Here is a 25,469-nt window from a genome sequence, read left to right as displayed (position 1 = left end):
AACGTAATTAACGGCGCTCCGCATTCCATGCCACCGTTCTGAAAAGAGCTGAAAGTAACACGGTCTTATCCTGAAGCTCACATCCACGCTTCCCCGCCTCTTTTTCTCTTCTCCTCTCTGCTCCTGTCGACCCACTCCTCCCTGTCTCTTTCTCTCGCGCTCTCCCTCTCCCTCCCCCTCTTTCTCTCTGTTTCTCGTTCTCAGTGGGTTCTTTGCGCCCATAAATAATTCAGGTGCTCAGGATGTCGTAAAGACATTAACGAAGGTAAAAGCTTTTAAGGTCGGCCCGGCTGAATCCTGAACTCGTTATGCGGCTCTTACGATAATAACTCGCAATCTCTGCCGGAGCGGGTCTATTGTTCAACGATATATGTATTTACCATCGAGCGGATGCGATATTTTCCTCTCGACTATGCTGCTCCTTCGGATAATGAAAGTTTAGCCTGCTCTCGCGTAGGTTTTCATTGCGCGAGCTCGTTTAAGTGAAGAGGCTTTCAATGCGATAGCTTTATAATAGGCCAGAGTTTGTGTAACCAGTGATTTTTTACCGTGTCGGAAAATGTACAGAATTATTTAGCAGTGGTGCTTTGATTTTTTTCTTGGTTAGTTACTCGAGAAAAGTGCGAAAAATAATAGGACACTGATTTCCTACAACTTGTAGGTCTTTAGAATTGAAAACATTTTTTATGTTACATAAAAGTTACAGTTATTCAAAGATTCTCTTCTTCGATTATGAGGTCTCTTATACTACTTCTGTACCACTGAATACATTATTCAAGTGTAATTACGTTTTTAACTGAAATTAGTTCACTTCTTTCTGTCGGCGTTTGTCTTCAATTTACATTCCGCAATTATAACTTTGAATGTATTAAACGTCTCTTACTTTTTACAGATCACACCTACTGTTATTTTTTACAGATCAGTTGCTGAGAAAGATTTAATTCCATCGTTTTTATATAAACTGTGTTTTATATTTTACATTAATTTCTTCAGGAACGTGAAACTGTAGAATTGTATCATAGCTTATATCCTTAACCCCTTAAAGCACAATTTAAAAAAAAAACCGACCAAAGTAAATCAATTTTTTTTATCTAAGAAAATACATATTTGGACCTTAATTTCAATAAATATGTAAAAAAAATGCAAAAATTACTAAAAATTCAATAAAAATAGTGGATAAATAATTATAGTGAATATTGAATCGCATTGCAGATCGAATTTTGTACCCATCGTACTGTTTTTCAATTACCAGTTACTATTTTGAAGGGGAAGGAGGAGACGAAAAAAAAAACTGAAAAATATTTAATTTTACCTAAATTTGTAATAATATAATAATAATATTTATTAGCTGAAAAATATATAATAAACTAAAACTATTCAAAATTTTCTTTTGTATGGTAAATTTCAAAACAAGGTGCAGCACATAGCCCAACATTCCTTATTTCAACATTAGAAAACATACCTTTTATACACTAAAAATCCAATTTACTCTCTATAAAAATACACCATAAAACAAAAACGTTTTTATATGTTGACACTAATAATATTTGTAAAAAATAAAAAACAATTGTCTTTGAAGAAATTCACTTTGATAACGTCTACTTTACTTCACGACTTGCTCACGAATAATACACTAAATGTTCATAAGTGCCATCCTAAAAGTGCATATTTTATTCCTGAATAAGCAAAAAATAGAAAGAGATCGGAGATAACTGGAGAGTAATAAATAAATTAGTCATAACAAAACTCACAAAAGTGCCAACGCTAATTAGATACGGAATAATGGATATAGATAGATAGAAACAATTACCAGGTCAGAGATGCTTATAAGTGTCACCCTAAAAGGCCATATTTTATAATCCCAAATAAACAAACTTTACAGCTTACAATACAGAATTACACGATGAATATCAATAAATTGAATGTTTTCCTTGGTTTTTATTAAGTTATTTTTACTGCCCGGATATATTCGAATCTGAACATTTTAGCGACATAAGTTGCGACGCCGACCGTATATATACGGGTCTGCACATTTTGGCCGGTTTTGCACGCCCGTGTTAATACGTTTCTGCGCGTTAAGGGGTTAAAGTGTTGCTAATATAATGGTCAAACATTTATTAATTTGTTGGATTGATCGCATATTATGATTATATTGCGTGCAAACAGATAACAACGGTTTCTTGATCTATTACAGATTCCGAGTTGCCCAGATTCACTGAAGAAATACAAAATGTGACAGTCAGTGAGGGTCGCAACGCTGTGCTAGCCTGTATAGTTGACAATCTACGGAATTTTCAGGTGAGTAAAGATTTACATAAAAAGAACAAAATGAAAATAAATAATCGAACTGCTCGAGAATAAAATGTAGAGAATTTTACTTTTGAGCCAATTAAACCGTGAAACGAATACTAGTCGTCCGCTTCGTTCGATCGAAGTCGGATAGATGTGCAGGAGAGTCTTTTCGCATCGATCACCGCAAATTTTGTTAAACGATGAACCCTCTTGCATCCCCCGATAAGTAAGCTACTCACGGAGGCTCGTTATTAAGTGGAGCTTTTTTACGCTTCGCTTGAGAATTTGACGCCAGGGAATGAACGCAGCCAGAGCCCTGGTAATTCTATCCGTGACTTGTAACAACGTCAACTTCAGCCGGCTACGTCGTTCGTTACGCCAATGGAAATACATCATGGACCGTGTCACGTTGAATTATTAAAGTAATACTGTAACGACACTGGTTCCCGCGATCCTCCTTCGCGTAGGGGGGCTCGTGTTTCGTATTACCATTCCCACGACTGATCCTTGCCAGACACAACTACATACTGCTAACAGGAAACATACTCCGCGGTCGAAGTATCCTTTAATGGCTGAAGTTGACTGGTTAGAAGGTCAATTTAACTGGTAGATAAATTTACTTTGATCGTGTTACACGAAATCGTAATTATTAGTCTTTTAATTATTTATTCAATTTATATGTTTTACTTACGGCGAATGTTACAATAACACTTGTTAAAAATCAGAATAAATGTCTTATTATTTCTTTTATAGACTAATATAAAACAGCTGCTTTTTGTGCTCCGTAAATCTAGTGTTTAAAATGTTTAGCAGTGTCAATGTATTAGGTTAACTTAGTACGGAGATTTCTAGAAATAATCTGTTAAATGTTATTCCATTCTTTTAACAATAAACTCATTGGTACGGTCGGAACGACGGGCCTCAGATTTTTTCTATTAAAGTTGCTCAAATTACAAAATCTCTTTTATAGAGAACAGTTGAAGAAATTTCTTAAACCAAGCATACTATGCAATTAAAATGGAAGAAGATTTAATCACTTTTAGTGTTGGGTAGAGTTTAGTGTTAAGTTGGATTAAAATTCTGTTCTTTTGTTTTGAATATTTAAGCATTGAAGTAATTATAGGCACATAATGCATATAAATTTTCTTTTTCATTTAAGAGATTGTTATGATCGAAGAAGTTCCGATTTGTTCTATTTTATTTTTGTTTCTACAAATTGATGTTAATTATATTTATTTTGCATAAAGGGTCGCAGTGTAGCAATTATACGCATATGTATTAATCTTTCGTTCGCTCCATTTCGAAACCGTCCGCGCAGGTTAATAAAAAATTGATAAAATTATCTATCCATTCATCGACCTAATTACGAGAAAATTAACTCTGCAAAATTTAAACTCGAACGGATAACGGAGTAATCACTGTTAATTATTAAGTTCATCAAACTGTGTAGCTGCAAATCTGTCAATTGTAGATCTCGAACATCATCGTCTATGCTTGATTCCTATTTTCCGTACAACGAATATTCTTTCCAAGGAAATGGGTATTAATGAACGTTTGTGCAAAAACAAGTTTTTAAATATAACTTTGAGTATATCGCTATCTAGTTAAATATCTCGCGACGAAATACCTGCAGAAGATTTAAAATGAAAATGGCTATTATTAAAACAACTGTCGGTCACAAAATTAATAAATATATTAATAAATAATTTAATAAAAATTGATAAATATAAATATATATTTGCCAACTTCGAAAATACCTCGAAAAACTTTTGTATCTTACGGATCTTGGCCACCTTATTTAGTCAAGACAAAACAGATTTCGAAAATGTGTCATTAATTATATAATTTACTTAGAAAGATAAATAGAACAAAGTTGCTTTGCAGAATTTTTAAATCGAATTAGCTAATCAATCTCGCCTGATTCTCTGAGTTCCATTTGGAGAGCACGTTGCTCCAAATAACAGACAGCAGATAGGGGAGGGGGCAGTAAATAACTTAAAATCTGTTACAGCTGTCATTGTAAATTTTTAATATATCGTGAAAAACTACTGTTCCAATATGTGTATTTTCACTTCAATCATGAGTATATGCAATTGAAATTGTATACTAACCCAAATGACTTTAAGATTTGCTAAAGTAAATCGCAATGGCTTTAAATGATTACTTATTTCATGAATTAGTGAAAATGTTTTTCCTTTCTGACAATCTCTAATTTAATTTTTCGAAGTTTAAAAATGATCGTAATTTCACGCTATTAAGAGTATATAATTATTAAAAATCTGTATTCGCTCTGCGATACAAGACAGTTGCAACATTTTCCCTAGTCTCCATATTACGTTGATAACTTGATTTGCAGGTCTTTATGCAGAATATAAATTGTGTGCAGCATGGTGCAGCAGCTTAACAGACATTTATTTCTTGTCGTAATAATTTCGTAATATAATAATATTTCGTAATAATTGAGCGAAACACACTGCAAGAGTGTCTTCAAATTCTTTAAATGTATGTATGCTTTGGCATACAGATTTTTGGTTCAAATGTAACAATATTTACGTAATTGTGACCTAAACTGAAATTGTTACGACTCTGTATTCGTGTAATCGTCGCCAAATTTTGACGCACTATCTCCGTTACGTAACAAAAGAACTGCTCATATTCGAAATCGAAGGTAAGATTTCATTATGTCCGGGGCTCGGATCGATCGTTATAGTGCTCGCCGCATATTAAGAGGAAGACGGTATCGGCGTGTACCTTATTCGGAAAAGTTGGAGCGCGTTTCGTAGATCCACAAAAGCCTGGCTCGCGCATCGAAACCCCAGCGGCGACGAGGGAAAGAAAACGAGTGAGGTTCTAAGCCTTCTTATACTTATCCTTCTATTCTCTGTATCCCGTGAAGGTTTCGAAGATCCGCGAAGGATACGGGATACAAGCCCAGTCGGTGTATTGGATTAAGCACGCGATAAGAAGGGAAGGGTTGTTATATACGGTGTTCAAAGCCCCGCGAACGAAAACCGACGTGAATGGGTACAAGTCGGGAATGTACATACGGACAATTCTATAAGTGAAACTGCGCATCGAAATACCCGACACTTTTCAATTCTTACTTGGAGCTTGGAAAATTTATTGGTTACCTTGAGAAGCCAACACCTGCGGAACTTCCCGGGGCCGGTCTATATTCGGATGGTTCCCAAAGAATTGAACGCAAAAGTTTAGGCAAAATTCGGAACGATAAACTGCCGAACGAAATGAACTTCCGGAAAGTTGGACCTCACCAATCTACGCTGGAATTTTCTTCCCGTTTCAGCATTTTTTTTTCTTTTTACCATCGGATCGTAAAGGGCCACTGGCAAACGGGAAAGAAGTTAATTACCTGTCTACGTTTGTGCCCTTTGTAACATCGTTGCCCATGGCGTATCGCGCTGCAGAATATATTAATATTGCGCCGACTTTCACGGACTTCGAAGGTTCATCAGATTTTCTAATTTATCTGTCGATATTCCTGGTCTTTTTCCGAAGCGTCACGGTCGCGTCGTGTCGTTCTGGTTATCGACCAGGAACGAATTCGATGAATTTTAAATTCATTTCCATTTAGTTCCTTTCTTTTTTGTTTGCAAACTTCGAGTATAAACAAATCCGTGAACGCACTGCCGACGTTGTTTAATCGAAGCTATAATATATATTGATTCGATCATACAAACTTAATTGCTTTCAATCAGTGGTTCGTAAATCCGCGCCGATTAAGGCAGAGCAATTTTTAAATATCTGTTTGCGTTATGATCGATACATCAGATATTTTTTGCGTAAATATTTTTCCGCATAACAACGCAGCGCGTGCAGGAAAATAAAGCTAAAGTGGTACTCTGAAAGGTTATAATCCGTAATAGTCGGTTAATAGTAATCTATGGAAAGAATATAGATTATTGTTATCGTATAATAAATCGCACACTTCTTTTAGTTATACTTGATGTACAATTATATTTTGCATAAAAAGCCTTTAACTTATTTGCGCATTTTATTCATTCTTTACGCGTTAGTGATTGCGGAAATATTTTGAATACTAGAAATTATTTATTTGATTCGTACTAATTCATTTGGATGTAAAAGTAAAATTCTTTAACTTGATTTGTTATTTTTAAGTTCCAACTACATGCTACTGGTTTATCGTTTACTCACAAAAATGTTAGGAAATGAAATTATTCAAAAGTTGTTAAAGAGATGCACTTTCATTTCCTTGTTTATTTTCTGATTCAGTAGGGAGAAAAACGAGCTTTTAGTTAAAATTTAACATGCCCTGGTTTGCCCATAAAAATCGACTCTAAAGTTATTCCGAATGTAAAGTACGAAATGGATTATCTCTACTGCACCGTAATTGAATGATGTTTGAAGCTGCTTTGTCAGGCAAAAACTGTCGCAGTCCGTTTCTAGTGTAGAACATTTGAATGGATATAATGGATAATCTATTCTCCCATTACGGCGAATTTTCTTCCCGTTTCGTTTCTCCATTTGAAACAACGGGCTTTTTAACATTCAACGCGGAAATACTCCAAGTAATATTATACTTTACCTCATCCATCGAATATATTTTCTTCATCTATAAAATTAAATTTAATTGATGGATAAAATGTACTTTTATAACTTTTTTATCAAGGTTTTCAAATACGGATAAATTCCTCGTTTTGATTGATCATTGTTTAGCCAGAGGATCATGATTAGATACATACATGATAGCCTTTCTTAATACTTGTAACAAACGTGCCTAAGAGCTTTTCGTTTCCACAATGTTATTAACGTTCTCGCCATTCACTATTCTGTGTAATATTCTGTAATGCAGTATGTTGTAATAAATCTCATGATAGATTTCCTTAATAAAAAAAACCTGTTAACTCGTTGAATGCCACGTGAAATTCGGGTGACAATAATTTTTTACTAGTTTACAAAATTTATGTTTATCGTAATATATTTGACCAATTCAAATTGTACTACGACGTTTAAAATGCCAAAGATTTCAAACAGCGCCTACTACAATCAGTCTTCACTTTCTCGTTTCGCTTTTATTAATTAAGTTATTTTGACCTTTAGGGAACCTTTAATGAATTTCGGTTCTCTTGTCACGATACTTAATCATTTCGGTGAAAGTAGACACAAAATAAACCCTTTACCTTGCCTTCTAAAAACTTATTACTAGACTGCGGATTTTTATGGAATATCAAATTTTTGTGCATCGATTGTAAGAAATAGGAACTGCACAGGAATTTATTTCTTGACTTAATAATTCTAATAAATTGCGAATAACGTAACAAGATTCTTAAATTCTTTGGTATTATTACTGTTTGGAGTTCCACCTACTCGTTTTTATTAAAAGTACATAAAATCTGCAGTTCACTTTTGTTTCAATCATTGTAACTGTGTAAATAATAATACAGAGTTAAAAAGATTGTTTACGAATGATATTCATTTTTTAATCGCAGACCGCCGAATTCGCTTGTTTCAGGTGGCATGGGTACGAATCGATACGCAAACCATCTTATCGATCCATCACAAAGTCATCACCCAAAATCCACGGATATCATTGACGTACAATGATCATCGTACGTGGTACCTCCATATAAAGGAGGTTCAGGAGGACGATCGCGGATGGTACATGTGTCAAGTGAACACAGATCCGATGAGAAGCCGACAGGGTTACCTGCAAGTTGTAGGTAAGTCCATGATGAATATTGCATTTCCGTGTTTCAGGCGTACCGACTGACAACGGGACAAGGTGTCGTTGAAGTGGAGTCGCAGGATTGAACCGTCTAATCCTAACTTTAAAACGAAATATCTATTTTTCACGCGAATGTATCACTGAAAATAGAAGCACGATAATCACCGAAGTTTTTGTGACGTATTAACGTTTATAATTCTCATCAAACTTAAAATAATCTTTTAATTCTTTTCATCATTGTTTCATTCTCACATCTTTATGGACGTGAAAAAAGATTGTAATTTATGCACTAATTTTCAATTTCGATTGAAAATTTCAATTTCAAGTTCAATTTATGCATTACCATTCATGCTTAATACGAATTTCTATATTTGCACGCGATTTTCAAGACATTAGAATCGAAAAAGGCTTTTTTTACGGTTCTTTTACTTTTTTTAAAAAGATTTTCATACGTAATGTAATTAATCTGAATATTTATTTCTTCTAAATCGAAACCAAGTCGAGGAATCAAAGTAAATGAAGACGTGCGATAAACAAAAATTGTCTCGTTCGATCAGTAGAATTATTAAAATATTTTTCATAAGCAAAACAACTCCTAATTATTTGGCACACCATTAAAGAAGTATCTAATGTTTTTATTTGAAATCTGACAATAGAAATTCTGGGATGAAAATTATAAATTTTCTATATTTTACCACTATTACTATAAGAAAGGTATAGTTTTTACATTTTTCAATGAAATGTAATGCATTCTGCGACTGAGCCAAAGCTTTGAAAAAAAACCAGCTCTGACAGGGGTGCGGATAAATGAAATGTTTCGCATGCTTCGTTTCTATGTTGCAAAGCCTGTTCGAAGATTATTTGGATATTGAAACCATCTATGATACGTTACGTCAACCAGCGAATACGATTTCTCTTTAGTGATTTCCATTAATTTCGCCGACGGTCGTTATAGACATATCTAATTAACCGCAAATTTAATCCTTACTCGTTTAATTAAGCAAATTCTCGCTGAGGACAGTTTATCGATACTATCTTCTGTCTATAATAAATAGCGACACGATGACGCAGAACGTAATTAAGCCAGTGGTACAAAGTTCCGAGTTCACATATAATCATTTTATAAACTGTTAGTCACTCTAATTATATCGCATTAACAAACGCAAATCATCGAAATGCAAAATCGTTTATTTTCTCGTTCGAAAACATCTAATTGAATTTTTCATAACAAATAAGAGCAAATGCCGGATGAATGAACACATAAGCTGCACATTTATTAAAATAATCGTTATTTAATCCCTGGAATAGTATTATCGTAAAGGAGATTAATACTAAGTCTATATACACTTCTGTACCAATTCTAGCATTTTTGGATAGTTATAGCGTTTTTAAAAAGTGTAATACAGAATTTCAAGAATACGTGAAACTACAAAGGAAATCGATAAATTTTTACAAAACTGCATCTACAAGACATTTTTAGGTATATAATAGAACTGCTGTATAAGTTTGAATATGATAGGCGTATGATAAACGTTATCTTTCCAAATAGTATAAGAAATGTCCATTCACTTGGGGGTATTCATTAATTCGACATAATATTTACTTAAGTCGATACTATGTTATAGTTTTCCATAAAGCTTTATTAATTATAAATAATTATAGTTTCGTAAGATTTTGTCCGGTCTCGAGACGGATGTATCATTTATAATATCGCGTAAATTACATACAAATAATATCTGAAGAGATTGAAAGAGAAATAAAATCATGACTCCTCAAGAGAGTGTAACAATAGTATAACTTCAGAAACATATGCCTCCACCATTATCTACATTTTCCACTTCGGAATGATCTGTCCGCTGCCCTATGAAAGACAGTGCACCTCTCTCTCTCTCTCTCTCTCTCTCTCTCTCTCTCTCTCTCTCTCTCTCATCGAACATTAATTTTAAAAAATTAAGTTAATATCGATCATTCACAAGCTTGCTTCTGAAGTTAGGAATTTTATCCTTTTATAGTATGGCAAAGAACAGTATCTATTCAATTTTCGCATTTCTTTCTTATTGCAGTGCCACCCTCCATTAAAACGAACGAAACCAGCTCGGACATGGTCGTACGGGAGGGTGCGAACGTGACGCTGACGTGCAAAGCTAAGGGATATCCAGAGCCCTACATCGCCTGGAGTAGAGAGGACGGAAAGGACATAAATTATAACGGCAAAAACGGTGAGTTTTGATCAATCAAATACTGTCAAATATTTTGATCAATCAATACCGCCTTGCTACATCGATAGTTCGCCAACGATAGAACCTACGACGTGATGCGAAAGCATGATTGAAGTTTTCATGTAATTCAGTTAATATCTTTATCGATATAGTTTTCACAGTGCACACGCGCGCGCGCACATGCAAACACAATTCGGCTTTTATGTGGAAATAGCTCTCCGGAAACCGTGAAAATATACATAAAACATAACTGCGCGCGTGAAAAAGTTTGAAAATTGATTCCGAGCGTGAACATCCATTAAATGTTATGAATTATTTTTAACTGAATACTCGATCACATTTCTACGTGATATTTATTTACTTAAATAATTCTTTCGCATTCCAAATTTATTTACATTTTTATTTACATTTAAATAAAAATAATTGCGTAAACAAAAAATAATTACTACTAATTCGACAATATCGGAGTGTGAACACGTATGGATTGAGTATTCATCTTATTGTTTAATTTGTGGTATTTATAAAAAAATTGACCACTGCCATAGTGATATAAGTGTAGTCCGCACTTGATAAGAAAGCACTTTTGTGTTTACATTTCCTCCCGTACTAGCTGTCACACTGCCGCAGCTATCGGTCGCTATTGGTCGAAAACGATGACTAAGATCAGCGGCCGTCGCTAGCGGCAGTGGGGCAGCTAGTAAGAGGGGGGATGCAAACACAAAGGTGCATATTTGTCGCGTGAGGGCTACAAAAGTATCTCAATGTCGTTCATATAGTACGAATATAACATAAAGTCGTAAAAATATAACAAAAATAAATATTTCGTACACTATACTTTTTCATAGTGAAACAATAGTATCATTTCAGAAACATATGCCTCCACCATTATCTACATTTTCCACTTCGGAATGATCTGTCCGCTACCCTATGAAAGACAGTGCACCTCTCTCTCTCTCTCTCTCTCTCATCGAACATTAATTTAAAAAAATTAAGTTAATATCGATCATTCACAAGCTTGCTTCTGAAGTTAGGAATTTCATAATAATCCTTATTAGCGAAGTAGTTGATCCTAGAGTGAGTGTTTCAAGAAATATGCAAGAAATATAATAGTTAACTGTTAAAATAAAAAATTGGTAGATCTATATATATAGTCAGTTAATTGTTCATAAATTACCACCTGACCACGCTTTATTGAACAAAGCGTTTGGTAAATCGAGCTTCGGAAGATCCAATCAGGGATCGTTGCACTTCAAATGGCAATTGAAATTTGTGCTGTGTCAGGCAAACATGCTGTTCCGCCCATGTTCCTACCTAAATTAGATCCAAGGATTGCATTTCGGTGAACTGCCATTAGTGCATCAGTAAAGATGAAACTGTCAATTCAGTCTCCTCATTAGCAAATTATCTGAAATGTGAAAGATTACAGTTGCTACCAACTTTACAAATATCTTACATTGTCAAATACCGTAGCAAAATAAATTACGGTATTGTAAGATTTGAATTCGAACGCGCTTAGTGAATTTTTCAAGCACTGAATGCTGAATGCAATTTATACCAGAATTATCTCTTTCATGTATTCATAGTACAACACGAAAGTTGAGCATTTATGTACTTATTGCAAACAAGAGCAATCGTCCATCATAACCAAAGAGAGCCTTCAAGATAGAAAATAATATCTTTAATATGTTTTTCAAAATTTCGGAAACATAATGATATAAAACTGTATGAACTGTACTCGTTATCCGATAATGCTCGTTATACTTGCCGAGGTATGACAGTAATTACACAGTGTAAATCTTACTGTAAAGTGAAAATGTTCGCCGTCAATTACAAGTAACAGAAGTATCATAAAAAGGAACTTCCTCTTAACAATTTTAATATGTTCGAAATAATATGACGATAATTTAAAATTCTGCTGATGCTTTTAAACTGTAATCATCGTTTCAATGCGGTTCCATGATTTCATTGCGTTTGAGTATTTAAACACGGAATAATTTTTCTCGCCTTAATTAAAAAAGGGATCGATATACTGGGTCTGACGTAACACGAGGGAACGGGGGAATACTCTTCACCGACAGATGCTTTATCATCGACTATCGTAAATAATCGATCTTCCAAGGGTCTTCTGTTTATCATGGTACCGTCCTAAAAATAGCGCTGCAAATTACGAACATGGCCCTCTACCTGGAAGTTGTCTCGATCGATGCTAATTACTTTCTTAATTACTAATTATGGATAGGGTGAGAAGTACGACACTGGCTCTCCGCATTTCTCTCTCACACTCTCTCCTTCTTCTTGTCTCTCTATCCGTTCGATTCATTCTCCCTCCCACCTCCTCCTCTTCTCTCTTTCTGTCGCTCTCCAGCTCTCTCTTTCGCTCTCTCACTCTCTCTTTTTCTCTTTTAGCACACACACACACACACGAACACAGACACGCATTAGTGGGCAAAGATGTACAGGGAAGCGGAACGTCAGACAGTCTGTCGGTTTCAAAGGATTTTCTCAATATCGGATAAAGGCCGGATTTAATTTCTGCTCTAATTTAAATTTTCATTGCCCTCGAGGTATACTCAGGCTCAGACGCTCAGAGAAAGCTTTCGAAGCTTGCGTCTCATCCTAACTTTGCCGTATAAACTGTCACTGATAAATATGTATGCGTCGAATCGTTTTTGCGCGGAAAAAAAGACGATGCTCCGTCGCATTATGCGATTGTCTGCTTGCGAACAATCGAAGAAACGTAATGATCATTATGATTTCATGAAAACCACCGATAAATTAAGAGAAGCGATTTTATTCTCGTACATTTTTATCGAACGATGTTCGCCGACGGACAGATTTCGCTTCAAGTGCCTATGTGATTTATGCGTAGACTGTCGAATGATTATGCAAATTCATTGTATCATGGAATTTCACTTAATTATTATGGGATTTAAATCATTTCTATCAGCTTTATCCATTTACCTTTTCTTTCGTTCTGTTACAGTTCTCTGTATATTCAAATAATATTTTATCAATGCCACAGTTTATTGTAAAGGTTATAATAATTTACGTTAAAGAGAATTTGTCAAATATACTAATATTCCGGTTTTATTGTATCGAGAACAGTTCATTTTTTAATATAATTTATGAAATAATTATGGAAAATTAATATCCAAAGACCTGTAAGATTAGGAGTAAGATCACTCTTATGGGACAACCATTTCAATTAATGAAATTTGTTAATTTGTTAGGAACTATACAAAGTCGAACAAAAATTCTTTTCACGATATTATGTGCGATAGAAATCTTGTTTAAGAAGAATTCCATCTTATTCGCATCAATTCAGTCATATAAATGTTGCAAAATTCTATAGTTCCCTTATAAGTATAACTAGTATTTAATTATTACTAATTAAAATCATTTCATTGTAATTAAGTTTTAATCAAATCTGATGTTAATCTCATGAAACACATATTTGAAACCGCTAGCTAACATTGATTCACTTGTCCTACTTATTATGAATAATGCCTAAATAGTATATCATGCAAAGTGATCAGACTGTGAAATATAATTTTGACATATAATATTGAAGTAATACATTGCGTTTATTGTTATTGGAATAGTAACTGATTAGTACAGATCATTTAACGTCATAATTCATTAAAATTTGCTCTTCTATAGTTTGATGCGACTATATTTCAAATGCATGTATTAATAATATGTATTAATAATAACCGGTAATTTAATAATGTATTCAAAATTGAATGGGAATTCGTTTACCGTAGATAAAATAGACTATTGTCTGAACAAGCAAATAATGAATAAATGCTGATTAAAATGACGTTCATGTAATCAATAGAATTCTGTATGCATGTAATTAAGTTAAAATAATTCTTGTCCTCGTATTTCCTTTTTAATAATCGTATCAATGGAACTGTTAATTAAATGAAAAAATTGAACCTGAAGATAGAAACACTGTTTTTCTCTTTATTTTCCAATTTACACTTTCTGCATAGCTTCTTAATTAATCTTCTGTTAAGAAGTATGTTAGCAACACATGTTCATATAAATTTTATCCGATATTAATTATTACATTCAATTATTGAACGCAGAGCATTAAAAACGCGAGTTGCTCCAGTGTTACGTGTTTATTCATCCGTTTTTTTTCCTCAATACAGAAACACTTTCCTTAAGAGGCTAATTATGTTGTAAAAGGATAATTGTTACTGAAACAAGTGACACTAGCGAGCTCGTTAAAAAGCATTCCCTGTACGATGGCTCATATTTCACGTTTGCAATACTCGCGTCTCTATGGTGGACGTGTTAATAATCATAATGCCGGATCGATCGCAATCAGGTCGAAAGTAATCACATCATTCGGCAAAGAAAGAGTTTCATGAAAAACTATATCCGTGTATCTTGTTAAACACGTACGCCGGCACTCGTGAAAACGTTAATCAATTTGCAAAGCTCGCCGAGCCATCAACGACTAATTAGGAGGTGGTATCGTTCGACATGCATATATGGAAGGACGCATCTGCTATTATATGAGGGACATGTCATTCGATGGAAGCGTCAGATTATTGGCGTAATTGGACGGAATATTACGCCGGTGAATATGTCACGCACTCGAATCGCGCGTTGCTCTCGCTGAGGTGTTTGCCCCTGGGCCTCGGGGAGTGTCTAACGCCATCACTTTCCGTCTGATGGCCTCCAGACACCATCGGCGCGAGGAAAGTATGCTATGATGGCATTTTCATTCGATCCCCAATCACCGCTGCGTTCGTATCGGGTGATATTCTCGCGCCGAACGCGTTATTAATAAAATCGAATTTATTTGAAACAGAAATTCTATTGTTCGAGATCAGAAAGGATTCGCAGACGAATGAGTGGATTCTAGTCTTAAAGTGTAATCTATAGGTAAATGCCAAAATGTTAAACAGACAAGTGAAATAAATTACTTCAACAATAAATTTGAACATATCAGCGAACGATGACACTTCGCCTGTCTGCGATATTATAAAATTTGATCTTTTTTTATTTAAAGCAGTCTGAATTCTGTGATTTATTGATACAGAAATTTGAATGTACGAATTCAGTTTTATTCAATGATGAAAATGGCGCGTCTCGTGATTTTCTTCGATAATTTAAAAGAAGAACGGAATCGCAGGATCAGGACGGTGTTCCAAATTGCGTAATGTCTATTTGTGCTGTGCCAATCCATGACTTCATTTGTTTACGTAAATCACGCAGGATACCGCACAAAGAACCCTTGTTCAAAGATCTTTGCATTAAACAGTGTCACCCTTCTGCTGTGTGCAGACCTACGATGTGTCAATTGAGCGGATCACGGTTGATCTGTTTCCAATCCCAAACAGAACTGTTAATTCCCAGCCGTGATAAAACCTTTCAAGAAAATCTTTGGACCTACTATTTGCTATAACAAATAGACGTCTTAAATGTGATAGTTACCTATAGCGATAACTTAAGTACAATATGTAGCCAATTCCGATTGTCAGGAATTCGCCGTCTATTTCAGTTGAAAAATTTGCATAGCTCTGTAAAGTATTTTTAGTATATCTTAACGAAATGAGATTATGTTTTAATATTAATATTATCTAGGTACGTAAAATAATTGCGTTTATGATAATTAAAAGTACAAGGTTAGCATTTTCTTTATGCAACAAATACTGTTTGTAAATTAAATATATCTATTAGTATTATTGAATATAAAAATATTATTACGCCATTTTTATTATCAATACCTTATTCGATTATTTTTAGAAATCCGAGTAATTTAGACAGTTTTGAATGTTTACAATTAAATGGACTACGGAAAAGAAAGTCTACTTGAATTGTCCAAAAACAATATACACGCTGGAAAATAATATTGTAGCCGACATTAATGAGATTGGCTCCCTGCTGTATTGAAATGTAATAAAAAATTAACGAATGCACGAAACACATTTTATGTTAAAACAAATCTCAAATAATTCGTATTTTATTGCAACTTCGAGATGTGACACTCAATTTCGATGTCCCTATTTTATCAATACGAATGTTTGGGTGAATTTTTCGATTCAATACATCGTTTAACCGTTTTCGCCGATGCGTCACGCATTCTAAAAATTTCAAATTGATGGTAATGGAATTGTACAGAACTTTTGTACAATTTTGTACACGTCTACACACACGCGAGCTACCGTAATGGCATTCCCTCGGTTTCCACCGAGCTCGGGAAAGTGAAAAAGAACGGGCAAGAGAGATGAAAAAGCAAATCGAATTTTGTAAAACTCCAGCGCGTCTGGGGTGTGTTTTTAAAGAATAGGATCAAGATACAGGTCGGCGCGAGGAAGATTTAGTTCTTACGTTCCCACCAATCGTCCAAAAAGCTGACAAAGGACTAAAAAACACACCGGGCAAAAAGCGGGAACAAAGAAATCCTGAATTGGAAGAACGCCATGAAAGCCAGAAAATGAATCGAAAAACGGCGATCCAAGCTTTGGAATCTTATCGAGAGTTTGTGACCGGTAGACCAAGATTTGTGTGTTGACTAATTAAACTAACGCGAGAACTTTGACTTAAACGTGTAGCACATTTTCACGATATAATATGTTTTACATTGAAGTTTAAAATTAACATTAAACCCACCGGTCCTTAATTTTACAATTATAAGAATTACGAAGACACCTCCATGGGAAATGGTAGAATAAATTTCATTATTAAAGCAGCTACTATAATGAAAAGTGTACAAAATCTAAATGTATGGGATCTTTTTACTTTTATGAGGCAATACATACCAGTCAATTTTTCTGCTCGGTAAATGTATTCTAAATGTTTGTATTGTTAAATTGTACTATCAGTTTATCATAAAAAATACAGAAAGGTATAATAGAATAATAAAAATTCCGTTCAAAATGCTTATACAAGCGTTAAAGCGTTTCGGGTCCGAATAGGCCTAGACGAACTCACTTCTGCATAAATGTGCCGTTTATTTTGAAAGTGGCCTAACTCCGTTTTCCAATTTTCTGCCGGTTACCATGGTTAAATGTACAGCTTCATGTTATGTATCAGTGAAGCACTTCAGGTTGCTTATATTCAGAGCAAATACGATAAATTTTTCACACATAAGTTTTCAGAATTAATTAAATAACTGAGCCGTGTAGTTTGAAAGTGGCCCAACTCCATTCATACTTACATCAAGATATTTACTATTGATAATGTCGAAAAGCAGTGATGAAGGTAATTTCAACTAATTAGTATTTACAAGTTAACCTAATTTTTGGGACAATTGCGTTAGTTGAATAACCTGTACGTTTAATTAATATAAAACTTAAAATTTAATATTAAATTTTAGAAATTATTTCACCCATGAGGAAAAACAGAACAAGACCATTAATTAGTTCAGATAGTGAAGAAGAAATAGTAACTAATAATTTAAAAAAAAATCGAAAAAGAAACAGAATTATAGAACAATATTCGTCTTCAGAGGATGAAGATCCGAATAACAATGGAGAAAAAATTGATGCATCATACATCCAAAAAGTGCGAAAGATTAAACAGCAAAATTTAAGGACATAATTGACCTATTACGATACATACCACCAGAACATCATGATTTCTTCAAATCACTTTCACACGCACAAAATGTAGACGAATAGTAAATTGTTTTGTAATAAATTTGTTCGTAATTTTCTATGTTCTGTAATTAAAAAATGTTTTAAATCGCATAAATTATGTTTCCGAAGTGTTTTCAAGATATGTAAAACAAATTCAGTATTGTTTTTTTCAATTTGAAACATCTTAAATTATGTTGAATGGACTTGGGCACCTTCAAATTTTATAATGAATCTGGCTGTTAATTTTGAAAGTGGCCCAACTCCATTCTTGATAAGAAAACGCACGTTATTTACTTAATAATTGCCACTATTTTAACAGGAACTTTAAATTTAACATCCTTAGATACGCTTAAGCAGTACGACTCATTAGTATCCTATACGTATATTTTTAAATTCATTGAAATGCAAAACTTTAAATATCTTGATTTGAAGATAAATGGAGTTAGGCCACTTTCAAAATATGCGGCTCAAATATGTCCTGAAGACGAGTTTAATGCTACTTCAACAAACTACTACTTTAATAAAACTTTGTACGATTTTTGTTATAGTCTATGCTTAAGTAAAGAAGTTTGTCTAAATATTTCCCACATAAAAGTTTTTGTAGAAACAGTAATTATAAAAGAAAAAATCAGAAACCAGCCATTTCAACTGATATGATACTCCTAGATCAATTATAACAATCTAGTCCTCTTCATTTGAGAAACTAATGTATTTAAACCTTCGTAATGCGACATATTATACACCGCAATCCTCCGTTGAGGATTGTTAATTCTGTAAAACACATGGTCTGTAATGATTTCATCGTTGACGCAACCACATTAGAATAAATTACGAATCAATTTCGAGAAACACATTATTCTTTACGACATCTAAGGTGATTTTGTTTGAGATACGAGAGTCCGTTAAAGGAACAATTTTATTTCACATTTTCCCGTTAGGTTCGTCGAGGGAATCACTTGTTCCTGTCTGTAATACGATTTTTGCGAGGGCTTGCATGCGCGAGGTCGACGTAATACGACGCGACCGGAAAACAGGAACCTGCGAGGTGAATTCCTGTCCCGGAAGGGAAAATGAAAGAAGAAAACGACGGAGGTCATGGATATCGATATAGACAGCGCGAGGCGAAATCGAATCTACGATGTACTCGCTTCTCGCGCAACCCCGGCATCAAAAGATGAGCTAAACTCGCGGCCAAACTCCGCCGACGTCGATCCTCATAGCGTGGAGACGAGCTTATCTTGTTGCCGTTTGAGGTTCCTTTGTACTTTCGAAGGCACAAGCGAAGTCAGTGTTCCACGCAAGATCAATATTGTCTGGCAAATTTCGCGTCCAAAGGTAGAGGCGAATAGATTCCAACTTCCCTTCGCCAGTCCCTTCCCCTCGTTTTCTCTTTATCCGTGAGCACTTCCATTGTTGTCTTTGCTAGCGGTGTAATTCACTTTGCAATAGTATACGGGGAAATTTTTATCGTGGCTCTGTGCTACTGCCGAGCACTATGGTGACGACTAATTGCGTGCAAACAACTGTCTTGGTTGATTGAGCGAGGATAGAGTCCTTGGAGATGACTAGACTGTAGATTCCTCCAGTCACTCATGCATTTGCTGGTATTGATTTCTAGAAGATCGCGCGCATTTAGTTCGAGCGAGCATTGCCGGCGGTATTTTTATTCGACAGTGTTAATTTGAACGTTTCCTACAAATTTCGCTGAACAATTGATTACGTTAGAGGTGTATGCATACTTATCTAACTCCCAAGGTATGTCCTGAGATGCAGTGGTCTACGAAAGTGTTGCCACATTCTTTAAGACGCAATAACATTTTTAAAACTAAACATTTTTTTAGATGATAGAAAGACTAGTCTACTAGATGGCGGCTGGAAAGCTTTTTTCTAATTTTGCCATTACTTGGAACGAAAGGAAAAAATTAAAAATCGTCGTTTTTTAACTTTTTTATCTGAGCCTATAACGAAAATTTAAAAAATGCCTTTGTAGATCTCGGTAAATTATAGTATTATAGTATTAAAAACTGCAGATTTCTCTCTCTCTCTCTCTCTCTCTCTCTCTCTCTCTCGTACAGTTTTTGGTCAAAATTGTGATGAAACTGTGATTTTTGCGATCTTTAATTTGTTGTAAATCATAACAATGTGAACCGATTACAATAAAATTTTCAATATGTATATGAGTTACCGAGATCTACGAAAGACACTTTTTAAATTTTCGTTATAGGCTCAGATAAAAAAGTCAAAAAATGAGAGATTTTTTTTTTCATTCCAAGTAATAGCAAAATTTAAAGAAAAAAGCATTTGAGTCATCGTCTAGTAGATTAGTCCCTCTATCATTTTAAAAAGATTCAAGTCATTTAGTTCAGTTTTAAAATAGTTATTGTGTTTTAAATTGCAATTTAATTGTAATAATGTCTTAGAAGGAAGAGAGAATTTTTGTCTACGATAAGAGTGCTTAAATATTGTTTAAAAAAGTACAGAACTTTACTCCGACTCTTCGAAGAATGGAATAACATTCATACTTAAACAGTCAGCTAATTTTGATGAGTATACTCGTCACGACGAGTGTAATTGTCTCATGCGTAAAATGTAGTTATACATTGCTGCTTAAATTGCGATTTTGGCGACGACTAAAATATATTTGTAAATTTTCTGATGTTCCCAATATTTGGAGAACAAGACGAAATAAAATCGAATAAAAAAATATAAATAATTATTATGAAAACACTGTGTATAATGCCTCGTTAGACGTCGCTGGATCGCTTAACTTTTGCGACACGTTTTAGGTATATACATATATATTTAGGTTTCACTAGAAATCTACACCACGAGTTAAACTGGTCGAAGTGCAGCAAGGGGCTCAGAAAAATGCATTTCAAGTTTCAGAATATCGTTTTAGAGTTTGACGGATTGAGAGCACGGTTCTCAGAAATATGAAACTGTCGGAAAACACTAGGGAGACCCCTTGAAACTTTAGCGGTCTCTGAATGCATTAGGCGATACCCGAAATTCAGGAGCTGTCTCGTTCGGTACGTACGAACGCGTTAATTTGTCGGGCGGTCATAGTCGTCCGAGCAATTATGACGCGGATACAGCTGTCCTCCATCTGTCCCTTCGCATACACACGCAGGAACATTAGCTGCAATGATCGCGGCACGAGGATTTCGCCGGAGAATGAATGTAGCCGGGTTATCTGGCGGTAATAACGCGAAAAAGGGCACTTAAGGATCCGGAGGCAAGGGAATGGGATGAAATATCGACGTCCAACCCGCCGCTTATGGGGCGGAATACATCACGTACTAATTCCCAAATAGGTAGCCGGTTCCCCACTTCGTCTTCGAGTAAGCTGTCCGCTTATTTTTACGACGTTAAGAAGCATGCGGGGAATGTTATGCAAAGTGCGGGACCGCATCGACGTGAATGGCCGCTAATTTATTCCGTAGTTCTTTTCAGCGCGCCCTTATCGTGCCGCTTAACATTTAAACGGGCTAAATGGACTTTGAAAGACACTGCGTTATCGTCCGGCCCGCGTCTCCCGGATGTTATGAAAACTTTCAGCTCGTTTCTCGCGAGAGCAAATTGGAATCAACCTTATTCAACGTTCGCGTAAACTCGCGCTTTCCTTTTTCTTAACGCGACGGAATCCGGAGCTGCTCTCTGAATCGCGCTGCTTCACGCGGCTATTCCAAGTTTCCAGAAACGTTCTGTTCCCTTTATTTCCGTGTCCGGTATTTTTTAGCATTTGGTTTTTCCTCGGCGGTTGAACTCGAGAGGGTTTGGGGCGTTTCTTCGCGATGATTGCTGCTTTTTTAACGAGTTCTCATAATTACGGACTATCGATTGTTTCTTCGGATTCCTCTGACACTGAAGATTCGATTTTCAAGAACTTTAATTCAATGTTTTATAGCACCATCGTGCCGAGAATTTTCTCAGAACGATCGTTATTCTCTCGTGCAATAAATGTTCCACGAGTGTTTTCTGGTTGTTTGTCACCGATTAAAAATATTTCGCTTGATTTTATATAATTGAATGATTTCGCCCCGGAATCTCTGTTTATTCGATGATATTTATTTTAATATAAAATTAACATGAAATCCGTTGACACGCAAGTTTTAATTTAATTTTAATTTTTAATTAATCAGGATATAACTCCTCGCAAATATTATTGTACGAAAACAAGCAAAAGAATCATCAGTGAAAAATATTTATCAATGCAACTGTGAGATTTTGTTTTCAGAAACAAATATCCGGAAGTCGAAACTGAATGAAAATACATACTTATAAATACATAACAAACAGAACGAAATATTGCCGCGTCATAACTTGAATCTATAATGTACGATAATGTGACAGAAATATACGCAAACACTCGCAGTTTGCTAATGGAAGCATAAATTATTTCGATGCGACAGTAATCGATCAATTTTTGTGAGCCAAGACAGGGAACGTTAATTGTTAGGGAGCTGCGAGAAATTTCATCGAGTCGGCGCCATATTGTGGTTTCCCATTAAGCCAAAAGTATTTAAGGTTCCCGCTAAAGCGTTAAGGGGATAGTTCCAGCACAAGACCTGCGGGACTACTTGATTAAAATCCTCGGAAAGTGCTACCCGCGTGCTGGCATCTCCCGCCGCTAGGCATTGTTTGTGGAACAATGGATAGGTTTGGCGCGCAACGCGGCGTGGCTAACAACGATTCACGCCATCTTCTTATGCCTCACCGCGCAACGCGACATCAACTTTTATTCTGCGCGTGACCTTCACCCCGACCATATCCCTCGGAATGATAAGAATCATGACTCCCCTCGAATTTTAACACCTTCCGACGAACGTCTCCGTTCATCAAACGAATTTTTCTGCGCTCGAGCAGGCACAGTAATTAAGAAACTATTATACTTCGAGTGAAAAATCACGGGAGAAGAAATTTATCGCCTATTTTGAGTTGCATTGACCTATGTATAGTATGATCTCATGTGATCTTACTTGGTGTAGTATGATCTCTTTTAGTATATTATGATAATATTTGATCTTACATTAACCCTTTGCAGTCGAAGTTATTTTAACGTCAAAACCAAGAAGTAACAGTACTTCTGACCTATAGTATTTCTACTTTTAATAATTATTTTCCTGTTGTGCATGTGACGATAAGCTTATTTGTTCATGCAGCTTTTTGCACTTGAAACGATTTATTAAATATGGATAAATTTAATAATGCAAAAATTATACTGAAGAATGATGTAGGAATTTTCAGTGGCGCCTTCGAGTCGCCGTTCGACTGCAAAGGGTTAAGTGAGTGAATATAATCCGAATTGAAAATCGATTACGTATAATTATAGGGTTCGATCCCCTCTTCATTCAGATTTTATAGTTCATTTATGAAATGTAGATAATTGTTATCCCTTTACACTCGAAGTCATTTTAACGCTAAAACTAAAATAGTTACTCTGACCTACAGCATTTCTATTTTATATGACTTAGTGCGTCTTATGCGTATGAAATTTTTTAATCGCACAACAATTATACTTTTACCAGTTTTTTAAAAAATAAAAACAAATTTGACAATACATAATTATTTTGGAACGTGATATAACAATTTTTAATGATCTCTCAGAGTCATCACTCTAGTGCAAAGAGTTAATAACTTTTAAGATTTATTGAAATTGCAACAAAAGATTATTAAAATAGAAAAAGAAATCTCGAAAGATGTAATAATGGAAGAATGTCAAAATATATTAAAAATAAATTCACGAAAATACACGAAAATTACAACTTTCCAATTTATAAGTTTTGTATAGAAGACAAAAACAGTGCCAGAAGCTTAAATCTATGAATGTTATACGCTAAAACTACGGGAAATGGACGTATGTCCACACTGACGTATGTGTCGCAAATTATAATACATGTTTCATCATAATTAGAGATGTTTCCATATGGAAAATCAGGTCATGTCTTTAAAAAGCTCGCTATGAACGGAAAATACTAAATCGAGTAAGTTCGAAATCCACTAGACGTCACACGATTACTCGCAAAAAAAACATTAGACTGAATATCGTGCACGGTTCTGGACAATCACTTGTTTTCTTACGTCAACAGAAAAATAGCCATTCGACCTGCAGAAATTATGAATTAATCAAATGGAGAGTTAGTCAGGCGCGTACGATATTTTCACTCGTTTTTGGCTCGCTGGAGCCCGTTGCGAAGCAACCGTCGTAAAAGAGAAAATTTTAATTTCCTTCTCCACAATTGGACCGAATTTTTCATCGCGGCCGCAAATTACATGTGCGGAAGTAAACATTAATACAGCGTCTAAAAACGGAGTATAGCGAAATAATTCGTGCGGGTTGTATTTTAAAGGAGCCCGTTAAATTAGCCCGGGCCACGTTGACCAAAAGAGAAATACAAAGCGAATTTAAGTATTTCACTTTAAAACTGCACGACAGCGTAACACAGAGCGTCTGATGCATCGCGCTGTATTACTTGATTCAGGGAATTCCGAGCCCCTACACCGTCCCCATTACCTCGACATTACTGTCGAAGAATTGTAGCAACGTTCTCGCGATACGACGTGCTCTTACTTTTATCGAGAAAAACGTTGAATCGGTTTTCCATTGCTCTTAGACATTTGCTCCAGTCTAGTTTCCAGTTGCCGAGTCAAGAACTCGAGGAACCTACAATAACTCGTCTCATAAAAAAATATGGTGGCCACATATTTTATTACTGGACGGCAGATCTTTATGCAAATCCCCATCTTCGTCGGTTATTCTATAAAAACGGGGATGAAGGAAACCTCCCTTCCGCCAGCTAAAAGATTCCTTGCGGCGAAAATAAAATGCAACAATGTACCGTTAGTTCTCGTTAGCGTGGCTATTTCCTTGTAATTTACGAAGTGCCATAAGTGTATCAAGATCTACAGTTTAGTTGTTCTTAGGCGGTGAATAATACCAAAAGGTATTTCGACTTTTTATCGTTTTAGTAAGTCTAAAATAGTGTAATGCATAAAATCACACGAGTTATGCATACGAAGAATTTTCCTATAAAGACTTTGTGTCTATAAATTATTTGCATGAACTGTCTGCATCGATAAAAAAAAACAGGAGCTAAATGGAAATTTATTTTCTATAATAAATTCTAATAAATTCAGATAGAGTATATCCATATTCGTAAATTATTTGAATTTTTCTATTGATCTGCAGTTTTTTGTCGCAAATTACACGAATTCCGCAATGCAGTCTAATATTATGTAAACAAGAACAAATCGATTTCTCCCCCCCCTTATCACTTATGTAATTTTTCTTTCTAATTTATACAACTAAAATTTCTATCTGTTCGTATTTCATACTTCAGAACAGCGTTGGTGATATAAAATAATGAATGTCAAATGTTTGCGTCATGTTATACAACAAGCACATCAGACTCGACATGTATCACTTTCTCGACTTCCCTTGTCAGTGGGGGTTGCAGACTCGCGCAGCTGGTGGCCGTATTTTCACTGTGGGAAAATGGATTTTACTACTTTCCACGGTATCGTAATTTTCATGCCGTCCCAGTTTCCTCTAATTGTTTTTTATCCGCTAGACCGTTTTTTCTATGCGGTTTTATTTAAAGTTATCGATGTAAAGCAGCCGGAAGCCACTGCGTTTCGTTTCTATCCGCGCAGACT

The 25,469-nt window shown here is 35.2% G+C and overlaps 1 protein-coding gene across 6 annotated transcripts in view; it reads left to right on the top strand.

Moving 5' to 3' along the window:
* LOC117225110 (lachesin) overlaps positions 1 to 25,469 on the top strand; it is a 409,294-nt gene that overhangs the window by 343,706 nt on the left and 40,119 nt on the right. For all 6 annotated transcript variants that reach the window (XM_033478437.2, XM_033478433.2, XM_033478436.2 and 3 more), the window contains 3 exons: positions 2,195 to 2,298; positions 7,784 to 7,991; positions 10,060 to 10,215. In XM_033478437.2, the coding sequence (XP_033334328.1) occupies positions 2,195 to 2,298; positions 7,784 to 7,991; positions 10,060 to 10,215 (468 nt within the window). The remainder of the gene's footprint in view (positions 1 to 2,194; positions 2,299 to 7,783; positions 7,992 to 10,059; positions 10,216 to 25,469) is intronic.

This window comes from Megalopta genalis, chromosome 8 (assembly GCF_051020955.1).
Source record: "Megalopta genalis isolate 19385.01 chromosome 8, iyMegGena1_principal, whole genome shotgun sequence".
In the NCBI taxonomy this organism is placed as follows: Eukaryota; Metazoa; Arthropoda; class Insecta; order Hymenoptera; family Halictidae; genus Megalopta; species Megalopta genalis.
This window is presented reverse-complemented; position numbering and strand designations above follow the sequence as displayed.